Source organism: Mustela nivalis (genome assembly GCF_964662115.1).
Source record: "Mustela nivalis genome assembly, chromosome: 1".
Lineage (NCBI taxonomy): Eukaryota > Metazoa > Chordata > Mammalia > Carnivora > Mustelidae > Mustela > Mustela nivalis.
Window position 1 is genome coordinate 124,439,771 of NC_139020.1, and position 12,255 is coordinate 124,452,025.

The window sequence follows — 12,255 nt, forward strand, 5'->3', positions numbered from 1 at the left end:
TCTCTCTGCCTGCCTCTCTGTCTACTTGTGATCTCTCTCTGTCAAATAAATAAATAAAATCTTTTAAAAAAATGCTATGAATGGATTACAGTCTAAGATATGCTGACTGCCAAGGTATACAAGGCAGAAAAACGAATTAGTGAGAAACAGGATAAGATAACAGAAAAGAAGGAAACTGAGACAGCATGGGAAAAGCAAATTAAAACCCAAGGAATCAAACTGAGAGAGATTAGTGACAAAATGAAAAGTTCCGATATCAGAAGTACTGGGATGCTGGGGGGGGGGGTGGCGGTGGAGAGAGAGAGGTCAAGAAAATATATTTGAGCAAATCATAGCTGAGAACTTCCATAATTTGGGGAAGGAAACACAACATTTGGGTCCAAGAGGCAGAGACAACCCCTCCCAAGATCAATGAGAACAGACCAACACCACAACATATCTGATTAAGGAAGTTCCCCTCTATCCTTACATGCGTGAGAATTATTGTGAATGGATGTTGCAATTTGTCAAATGCTTTTGTGTCCATGATGACTTTTCTTTGGTCATTTATTAATTTGGTGTATTAAATTAATAGATTTTTGGATGTCAGCCAGCCAGCATTCTGTCCCTAGGATAAGCCCCATATCTTTCTTATATGTTGTTGGATTTGATGTGCTAATATTTTGTAATAATTTTTATATTGATGCTCTCGAGGGATATTGGTTTGTAGTTTTCATTTCTTCTGTATCTTTGTCTGGCTTTGGTATCAGGGTAGTATTGGCTATATAAAACAAGTTTGGGGGGCACTTGGGTGGCTCAGTGGGTTAAGCCTCTGCTTTCGGCTCAGGTCATGATCTCAGGCTCCTGGGATCAAGCCCCACATCAGGCTCTCTGCTCAGGGGAGCCTCCTTCCCTTCCTCTCTCTCTGCCTGCCTCTCTGCCTACTTCTGATCTCTCTCTCTGTCAAATAAATAAAATCTTTCAAGAGAGGAAAAAAAAAAAGTTTGGAAGTACTCCCTTGAAATTTTCTGAAAGTATTTGTGAAAGATGGTTATTGTTTTTTCCCCCTTAACTATTTCACAGAATTTATCAGTGAAACCATCTGGACCTAGACTTTTCTTTTGATGCAGACATTTAATAACCAATTCATTATCCTTACTTATTATACTCTATTCTGATTTTCCATTTCTTCTTGAATCAGTTTTGGTACTTTGAGTCTTGCTAGGATTTTGTCCCATTTCATCTAAGGTGTGCAATTTATTGGGATAAAATTGTTCATAATATTTCTTTTTTTTTTTTTTTAAAGATTTTATTTATTTATTTGCGAGAGACAGTGAGAGAGAGCATGAGCGAGGAGAAGGTCAGAGAACAAAGCAGACTCCCCATGGAGCTGGGAGCCTGATGTGGGACTCGATCCCAGGACCCCGGGATCATGACCTGAGCCGAAGGCAGTCGTCCAACCAACTGAGCCACCCAGGCGTCCCTGTTCATAATATTTCTTTATAATTACTTTAAGTTCTGTAGTGTCTATAGTGATGCCTCCTCCATTCCTGATTTTGTTAATATATGCCTTCTCTTTTTTTCTTGATCCAGATATTTATCTTTAAAAGAATCTTTACAAAGAGCCAACTTTATGTTTCATGAATTCTTTCATATTGTTTTCCTGTTTTCTATTTCATGGATTTCTACTCATTTTTTAAAATAATTTTTAAATTTTTTATAAACATATAATGTATTATTAGCCCCAGGGGTACAGGTCTGGAATCACCAGGTTTACAGACTTCACAGCACTCACCATAACACATACCCTCCCCAATGTCTATAACCCCACCACCCTTTCCCTACCCTCCTCCCCCTGGCAACCCTCAGTTTGTTTTGTGAGATTAAGAGTCTCTTATGGTTTGTCTCCCTCCCAATCCCATCTTATTTCATTTATTCTTTTCCTATCCCCCCCCCCACACACACACATTGCATCTCCACTTCCTCATATCAGGGAGATCATATGATAGTTGTCTTTCTCTGACTGACTTATTTCGCTAAGCATAATACCCTCTAGTTCCATCCACATTGTCACAAATGGCAAGATTTCATTTCTTTCGATGGCTGCGTAGTATTCCATTGTATATATATATACCACCTCTTTATCCATTCATCTGTTGATGGACATCTAGGTTCTTTCCATAGTTTGGCTATTGTGGACATTGCTGCTATAAACACTGGGGTACATGTGCCCCTTTGGATCACTACGTTTGTATCTTTAGGGTAAATACCCAGTAGTGCAATTGCTGGGTTGTAGGGTAGCTCTATTCTACTCATTTTTATTACTTCCACATTTCTTCTTATTTTGGGTCTGGTTTGCTCTTTTTCTATCTTCTTAAGGTAGAAACTTATATTATTGATATTAGACCTTTCTGAGGCTTCCTCTAAACACTCCTTTAACTGCACCTCATTCATTTTTGTATGCTCTTTTATTTTCATTCATTTCAAAATGATTATAAGGTTCTTGTGGTTTCTTCTTTGACCCCTGTGTCTTTAAAAGTATTATTTAATTTCTAAATATGGGATTCCCAGATTACTGTTAGTGACTCATTACTTTAATTCTATTCTGGTCAGACAACACACTTTATTTACTGTAATCCATTTGAATTTATGGGATCTTATTTTGTTCACTAATCATATGGTCTTAGAGAAGTTTCATGTACACTTGAAAAAAAAAAGGGTATTTTACTGTTTTTTGGAGGGTTTTCTATATATTGATTAGATAAAACATACTGTGTTGTTCAAGCCTTTTATATCTTTATTGTCTCTAATTCTCTCAGTTACTGAAAGAGGAGTGTTGAAATCTCCAACTGTCATTGTTGAATTGTCTGGCAATTTTTGTTTCACATATTTTGGGGGCTCTGTTAAATGCTTAAATACACTTAAAATTGTTATCATTGGCTGTTAACTATTTGCATATATATATATATATATATATATATATATGCAAACCATAACTATTTGCATTTTAACTATGGGTGAAGTGGGAATTTTCGTGTTTATTTCCTGCGTGAAATTTCTGTCTTTTGACTGTTTTAGAAATGGTCATTATTCACATTCTTATTATTGATTTTAAAGAATCTGATTTATAAAAGAACACTGCTAGTCATATAATGCAGTCCAATTTGTTTGCCTTTTGGTTGTGATACAGAATTTGTCAATTTTTAAATGTACTCAGACCCATAAGTGATTTTCTTATAAATTTCTTCCATTTCTTTTAAGCTTTTAAAGTCTATTTATTTACATGCAGACATCAGTTTAATACGTACTTTTTTCACTCACCACAGAGACACATTTAAAATACTATCTTTATCATATATATAACCCTGTCTCTCACCACATCTTTATTTCCCAAACTCACTGCTATTCCTGTATATTTACTGTTCTATGTGAATTTTAGAATTAGCTTATCAAGTTCCTTGACATATTCTGGGGGATTATATAAAATTAATAAATTAGTCGGGCGCCTGGGTGGCTCAGTGGGTTAAGCCGCTGCCTTCGGCTCAGGTCATGATCTCAGGGTCCTGGGATCGAGTCCCACATCGGGCTCTCTGCTCAGCAGGGAGCCTGCTTCCTCCTCTCTCTCTCTGCCTGCTTGTGATCTCTCTCTCTGTCGAATAAATAAATAAAATCTTTAAAAAAAATTAATAAATTAGTCTTAACATGGCAAATAGTCTTTGTATCTTTTGGTGAGTTTTGTGTCTTCTTCATATATATTTTCCACTTTTTAAAAATATCAATGAGTAGGATTTTTCCCTATTATAGTTTTAGCTGGTTATTTTTGGGGTGTGAGATTAGTAATCTTTATCATTAACAAGTTACTTAAGTTTCCTTAGTTTTAAGATTCTGTTTTTTCTAAACCCAAAAATGTATTAAATTTATCATATGCCTTCAGTTTATACACATATATTTTTTCCATCTTTAATCTGTTAATGACAGACTTTACAAAGTTAAACCACTGAAGCAATCTTGGATAAAACCCACTTACTTATGTATTCTTCTATATATTGGTAGTTTTGACAAGTTACTTAACCCTCTGTGGTTCAGTTTTCCTATCTGTAAAGTGGGGATAACAGCATCTACAAAAAAGGGTTTTTGTGAGCACCCAGTGAATTAAAATATTTAGAAGAGAGCTTGGCACAAAGTATGTTTGTGTGTGTGTGTGTGTGTGTGTGTGTGTGTTTATAAATTAATAGATTTATTTTTGTTTAAATAAAATGGTTTAATTTCTTCCTTCTATGTACTTGGGTCTATTTTGTCATCCTTTCTCACACATTTTGAGAGGATAGCCAATCAATTTATTTTAGTCTATAGGTTATAAATTTCTCCTTGTTCAGATCCCATAGGTTTTAATAAATATAATGCATAGTTCTAGAAAGATTATAATTTGTATTTTGACTTCTGCTTTAGTTTAACACTTAATTTGAAATATATTAAGAATGTTTTTTAGCTTAATTTTTAACTTTCCAGGTATGTGCATTTTAGCTTTTAGTTAATTTCAGCTTATATTTTAAGTTGTTGCTATTTCCTTCATGCCTTAATTCATAGGCACTTCTACGATGGTTCCATGTGTATTTGCTGGGTACCAGGTATACTTTTGAGTACCTCTATGAAAGCCTACTAATTCTTTTTTTTTTTGCCTATTTGATTTGTTGGTTTTTACATGGCTGTGGATTACAATTTTTCCTTGCATTTTTTTCTATTTATTATTTTTTACATTATTTTTATTAACATATAATGTATTACTTGCCATAATGTATTATTTGCCCCAGGAGTATAGGTCTGTGAATCATCAGGGTTACACATTTCACATTATTCACCATAGCACATACCCTCCCCAATATACATAATTTCTTTGTATTTCTGTCAGATTTATATATTGCATAAAGTTCATAACCTATTTTCATGGCCAACTGTTGGAAAGAAAAATCTCTTTTAAAGCTTTGAATTCAGGACACCTGGGTGGCTCAGTCAGTTAAGCGTCTGCCTTCGGCTCTGGTCAGGTCCTGAGATTGAGACCCCTATCAGGTTCCTTGCTCAGCAGGGAGCCTGCTTCTTCCTCCGCCTGCCACTCCCTGCCCCCCACTCATGCTCTCTCTCTGACAAATAAATAAAATCCTTTAAAAAAAAGCTTTGAATTCTGCTTGTCTCATTAATGTTCCATATCTGATTAAACCCTGTTACTATTCATGTTTACCTCTGTGTTAGGGATGAATCTGAATGTAATATACAGTTCACTTTTTAATCCAATGTGAATTTTGTGTTTGGTACTATATTTGGACTTATTCTGGCCATTTATTTTGTACTGTCTTTATCTTTTTGTCTTTTCTTTCTTACTATAGTGGACATCTGTTGTTCTTTATTTGCATAAAATATTTTCTGGCCATATTTTCTAATTTCTCTTGGGAAAACATATGGTTTGGATGGACCTTAGTCTTGTCCAAGTCTAGTACTAGGCCTCATTCCTTCAGGAACTGGACCAAAACTAAGCCAGTTAGAGTCAAAGAGACACAAATCCTAGGCTTTTGACTGAACTTAGGGGAAGGGGATTTTCTCATTTGAACTTGAGGCTATCAGGTGATCATCTTGCTGCCACATATGAAAAACTTGTTAAGAGTGAAAAGATGAAACCATTATGTAAGAGATGAAATAAAGTCTGAGTCTCTAAAGTCAGTACTACCCCTGGACTTTACAGTTCTGTAAGCCAGTATTTCCTTCTTTTCTTTCTTTCTTTCTTTCTTTTTTTTTTTTTTTGCTAATCCCAAATTGAGATTAGGTCACTTGCCACCAAAAGAATGCTGATTAACATTACGTCTTTTAGTCAATTGAGTTTTCTTTATTAATTTTTTCCACTTAATTGATTGTCTTTTTCTAAAAATTGATTAGAAGGTTTTCCATTTCATTTTTATTCTCTTAGTGACTGACCTTACATTTTTAACACACATACTTGTCATTGTTAGAGAAATATAAATTATTGGTATCGGTATTCTTCACTCTAATAAAGATTCATAGTATATTACCCTGACTTAGTTTCACTCTTAACAGTATATCTGTGATCAATATTTATTTGGTTCTAAGAATACATTTTCTTAATTTTGTTGCTCATGATTATTTCTTGCATTCCACTTGTTTTCTCTACACTCCATTTACCTTCTTGTTGAAGAATATTCCTTAATACTTCTTTTAGAGATAGTCTGTGGATGGTAAACTTTTTGCACATTTGCATGTCTGAAAATGTATTGGGCGCTCACATATAAATAGGGATAGAATTCTAGATTCAAAGCTTTTTTTTTTTTTTTTTTTTCAGTATTTGAATGATGTTGTTCCATTTCTTTTTCCATTCACTTTGTGGATAATCTGTTTTTTGTCTCTGGTAGATTTTCAGTTCTTTTTTTTTTTTTTCTTTTTAAAAGAAAGTCTTCTTTTAAAGATTTTATTTATTTATTTGACAGACAGAGATCACAAGCAGGCAGAGAGGCAGGCAGAGAGAGAGAGAAGGAAGCAGGCTCCTTGCTGAGCAGAGAGCCCGATGTGGGGCTCAATCCCAGGACTCCAGGATCATGACCTGAGCCGAAGGCAGAGGCTTTAACCCACTGAGCCACCCAGGTGCCCCTAGTTCTTCCTTTTTTACGTTCTGAAATTTCACTCTAGTAGAGGCAAACTACAGTCTGTGGAACAAATCTCTCTGTCCACCTTTTTTGGGTACAGCCCAGTGAACTAAAGGTTTTGCTTTTTTAAATTTGAAAAAAAAATCAGAAGAATACTTCATGACATGTGAAAATGACAGGAAGTTTATATCTCAGGGTGCATTAGTAAAATTTTACTGGAAAACAGGCACATTCATTTGCTTACATATTATCTATGGCTACTGTCATACCACAATGCCAGAGCTAAACAGTTGTGACAGAACTGTGAAACCTGAAATACTCTACCTGGTCAGAAAAGTTTGCTGATTCCTGTGTATATTTATTTTTTTAAATGGCTAGAATTCTGGGAATTACCTGGCTTTTATTTCTACTGGTTTCTGTAAGGATTTCTCACTCCAGTATCATAATCAACTTCCCAAATCAAAACATTTTTAACTGTGCCTTTTATTATTCAGCCCAGTGACTGTGTTTTCATTTACATTTTTTTTCTTTTAATTACTGGTCAGTCTCATTTCAGGAATACAATATTCTCTTACCTCTCTAAAAGTGGTAAATATAATGAACTTGAGGTCTTGTTGTGACTGCTATGGTGGGTCTCCCTCCAAGGATGGAAGTTCTTCCATTTATTGAGTATTTTATTGATATTTGCAACTGTTTTTATTTGTCCACTTTTCTGTGTAGTTGGAATCAGACTTCTGCCTCTGTTTGTATTGGTTGTTTAGGAGGGGGCAATGTGAGGTTACTACTATTTTCAATGAGAATGAAGGGATGGATGGGCCATGTTGCTGGTGTGGATATTTCAGTGGTCTTGCTATCTCTGCTCCAGGACCCCAACTCTCTCACTTTTTGTCTTTCCTTTAGGGATAGGAGAGATATATAAAGGTTTGACCTACCTGGATGCTGCTTTTTCTGGTCTCCCTCTGCTCTTGGTTTCAGTCAAATTCAGGTATAGATCACCCTTGAGTGCTGCTTCTTTTATTTGTAGCAATTATCTTCTCTATCCTCCTGCATAGAACCTAAGTTCTGTTTACTCTTCAATCTGATCCCATCTGTTTTCCTTCTTTCAGTCCACTGAAAATTTCTCTTTGTAAGTGGTACTCTGTATTTCTTATTTTTAAATGGTGTGAGAGACTAAAACTATAGTATGCTTTCACGCTACCTCCTTAAATGAGAAGCTGGTCTGAACTGTAGTTACTATTTAGAATTCCACTGTAGTTTTTGTTTGTAGCTTAATATTCATTTTATACATGGTCTTTGGACAAACCCACAAAGGTGTTTTATCTATTTTTCAGGGAATATTTTACTATGGCTGCAAATAATAGGCTCCAATTTCTTTTATTTTCTTTTTGAAGTTTTTGCTTCAAAAATATGCTATCAGATACATAGCTTTTTTTTGAGTATTCATTCTTTTTTAATTCAACCTTTGTTGTCATTCCAAAATGGAATCTTTTTAATAAGTGAGTTTATTCCTTTTACGTTCAGTGATCTAAAAATACTTGCCTTAGTTCTGTCATCTTTATGCTTTGCGGTCCGTGTTTTTCTTTCATGTGTATGTTTTCTGATTGAATTAGAACACTTAGAGTCTGGTTTTGGTTTTTCAAGTGTTTATTTTAATTGGTATTCCTAAACCCTCAATTTGACGTACAGCTTTAAAAGATATCTATGGAGGTCCTGTTAACAAAATTTCCACACAAGTTTTCTTTCTCCTCTTTACCTCCCTTTTTCAGTTAAGTTGTTACTTCTAGAATGTTTTACATATATTTCTTCCTCTTCTCTACATTCCAGTTTTATATATTTTTTCCAGAGTATTGTGTTCTTTTTTTTTTTTTTTTTTTAAGATTTTATTTATTTATTTGACAGGCAGAGAGAGAGGAGAGGCAGGCAGAGAGAGAGGAGGAAGCAGGCTCCCTGCTGAGCAGAGAGCCCGATGTGGGACTCGATCCTAGGACCCTGAGACCATGACCTGAGCCGAAGGCAGCGGCTTAATCCACTGAGCCACCCAGGCGCCCCAGAGTATTGTGTTCTGATCTCTACACTTTCTACATTTGAATGGATTGAATACTGTCATTTCTTTTCCATAGTGGTTGTTCCATTTCTGGGCTCTTTATCTGGGTTTGGTTTGTTCTTGGTTTTATGATTACATCCTTTTTAAAGAAGAGCTCAGGGGTGCTATAGTCCCTTTAGTTCTTACATGTTTTAAAGTACCATTTGTGCTTTCATGCTTGAATGTCATCTTGAGTTAGTACAAAATCTGGGGTTATATGGACACCTGGGTGGCTCAGTTAGTTAAGCTTCTGCCTTCGGCTCAGGTCATGATCTTGGAGTCCTGGGATCAAGCCCCAGGTTTACCTCCCTGCTTGGCATGTGGTTTGCTTCTCCCTCTGCTGCTCCCCCTGCTTATTCTCTCTCTCTCTCTCTCAAATAAATACAATCTTTAAAAAAATTTTGGGGGGTTATAGAATGTCTTTCTCTAAGAAAGTTGTAAATGTTGTTTCATGGTCTTCCAGTATTCATTTTTACTATGGAGGTATCTAAGGCAAGGGTGATTCCCCCCCCCGCCCCGTCTGATGACTTGAAATTTTTTTTCAAGAATTTATTTATTTATTTGACAGACAGAAATCACAAGTAGGCAGAGAAGCAGGCAGAGAGAGAGAGGAGGAAGCAGGCTCCCCGCTGAGCAGAGAGCACGATGCGGGACTCGATCCCAGGACTCTGGGATCATGACCCGAGCCGAAGGCAGTGGCTTAACCCACTGAGCCACCCAGGCGCCCCATGACTTGAAATTTTTAAAAATGGAAAAAAAACCCCAAACTTTTATTTATCTTTGAATTCTGGGGAATAGATGGGGAAGGTATCATTATCAGAGTTTTCTGGATATGGTGTGCTTCTGACCTTTCAGATTTCAAGTCTTGTTTTATTTTTAAAAAAGCTTTTTATTATCTTAGAATTTGCTCTGTTGTCTAATACATATGAGTTAGATCCCTGTCATTTTCTTTACATATACCTAATTTCATTTAGGTTTAACTGTTACACAAAAAAATGTATACATTTAATGAATACATCTTGCTCAGTTTCGACATATGTATGTATCTGTGATAACCACAACTAAAGAACCAAACATACCCATCACCTCCAAAAATTTCCTTGTATTCTTGTGTGTATTTTGTAGGAAGACTTAACAAGAGCTTTATCCTTTTAACATTTTGAAATGTGTAATACCACATTTTTAACTGTAGGTACAAAGTTGTACAGCAGATCTCTAGAACTTACTCATCTTGTGTAACAGAAACTTTATACAAGTGTGGAAAAAGTTAGGTACCAAACAGTGAATGTAATATGCTAAATATTTATAAGGGAAAAAAGAAATGTAAGAATGTATATGTGTGTGTGTGTGTGTGTGTGTGTGTGTATATATATATATATATATATATATATATATATTTTTTTTTTTTTTTTTTTTTTTTTTTTAAATATAGGCTCTCTAATGTGGGGCTTGAACTCATGACCCTGAGACTGACACCTAAGCTGAGATCAAGAGTTGAATGCTTAACTGACTGAGCTGTCCAGGGACCCCATATTTGCTTTTTTATATATACAAATGTATATGCATATATGTGTGTGTGTGTATGTGTGTGTATGAAATAGAGTGAGACAGAGAGTATCCTTGGAAGGGTACATAAGAAAAGGACCAGAGTGATTGCTTCTGGGAAGGAAAACTGGGCAGCAAGAAACTTTACTATTTATCCTTTTGTTTCTTTGAATATTAAAACATATGAATGGATTACCTACTCAAAAATGTATTACATTAATAACAAGGATTTATTAAGAGACTTAGAGGAACTGCTAAATAAAGGAATCCCGAGAACATGCTGGAAAAAGCCAACAAATTATAAAGTCGCTGAAATGTACTAAGCAGTGAAAATCTTGGATAATTTCTTACTATGGTCCTTTATAGAATTATACCCTATTATAAATTTCATGTAGAACTAACTTCTTGTTTAGGGTTGAATGCACAAAACCATATATGGTAAATATTTGTTTTAAACATGATCATCTTTATTATTTGAAAAAAACTTCAGTTGTTTTAGCCTCATCTTGTATTTACAGGGCTTGCAGAACAACTCCACAATGATCATAGCTTCACTGAAAGTACTACTCCTTGAAAGGAAATGGGACATGTGAAGAGTTTTCAGGAAATTAGTGAAGAGGGGAAGAGAAGACTGCTGGGAAAAATATTCTTTCAACTAAAGTTGGTTATAACCACTATTTTTTATCATATTCAAAAATAGGGATTAATAGTTTGATTTTTTTAAGGTGGTTTTAATATTCCTGATATGGTTATCTCTGTTAAAAAGTTCTACGAGACCCAGGGAGACTCACTCACCCTTCCTGGAACTGTGCTTGGGCAGATTCCTCTGCAACAAGAGTCTCATATTCCTCAGCTGCAAACCTGTCCCAGTCAGAAGGCTCAGGCCCCTCATTCTCAACATCCTGATTGCACAGAGGACAGGAAACAAAAATAATCAAAGACAAAGAATTAGAGATAGATTTCCTTTACTTATATACATCATTTGTGATGATCTACCCGAAAATGTTTCATCTTAACGTGTTAAAAGACGTGCTATTAAAGTAACACTCCTAACATGATTTCTGTGCCTCCAATCACAAAATTATAGTGAATTCTTGGCAGCTAATTCTTTAGGTCTAGATTCTTTTGCCTTATAATCAGAGACCTTTCCCGAGGCCTTTCTCCCTGGCACTTTGCTCAGCAGCTATATGGAGTGACTTGTGGTTTTTGCATATGTCTACCTGAAATACACCATCCCTTCCTCCAGCACATTTTTATTGCTTCTCTAAAAGCCAGCTCAGATACCATGTCATCTGTGCTATCTTCCTGGAAACAGCCCTTCTTCCCCAAATCATTTCTGTGCTAAACTGTGTATGCTTGATTGCTACTTTTTGTTCTTTTTTATCTCTATTTGACCATATGTCTCTTCAACACACTGTCTAAAATTTATTGAGCACTTTCTGACTAAAAATGTTCTTTGCAGATCAGAACAAATCTTGATATACTGTCACCTCTTATAAAGTAAAATTTATAACACAAAAGAAATGAAGGGGGAAAAGGCTTTACATTTTCTTTTTCTTCTACGATATGGGCATTATCTTGGATTACATATTCCAGGTAAAATGTTTTTCTATGATTAAAATTAGCACTGCCTTCAGATGTAAGGTTAATTATGCTTAGAAGAATGCAAATACCTAAATATTGACCATACTATGTGTTATGATATTTAATCCACTTTAAGAACACCTACCACATCCTTTTAACATCTTTGAAACTGGCACACATCTTAAATTTACAATGGCAATTTTGTTTGTTTTAAAGTATATAAGATAATGGGCACCTTTGAGTCAGTGAAACATAATTCTGTCTTTAAGCTAGTGATAATGTGCCTTGATATGCTCCAAGATAAGGTGCAGTTTTTGTTTTTAGAGGTTATCTTTGAATTCTTACTGCTACTTAGGTCTACATGTAGAAGGAAAAGAAAAGACGGTGCAAGTTTCCTGCAGTTGTACTCCTATAGGA

At 35.4% G+C, this 12,255-nt stretch overlaps 1 protein-coding gene across 4 annotated transcripts in view; it reads right to left on the reverse strand.

Moving 5' to 3' along the window:
• Positions 1–12,255, reverse strand: part of PPP2R3A (protein phosphatase 2 regulatory subunit B''alpha) — a 199,353-nt gene that overhangs the window by 16,115 nt on the left and 170,983 nt on the right. For all 4 annotated transcript variants that reach the window (XR_014300574.1, XM_082690862.1, XM_082690861.1 and 1 more), the window contains one exon: positions 11,050–11,156. Coding sequence is in view for 3 of the 4 variants with exons in the window: in XM_082690862.1 (XP_082546988.1) it covers positions 11,050–11,156 (107 nt within the window). In the remaining variant the exon portion in view is untranslated. The remainder of the gene's footprint in view (positions 1–11,049; positions 11,157–12,255) is intronic.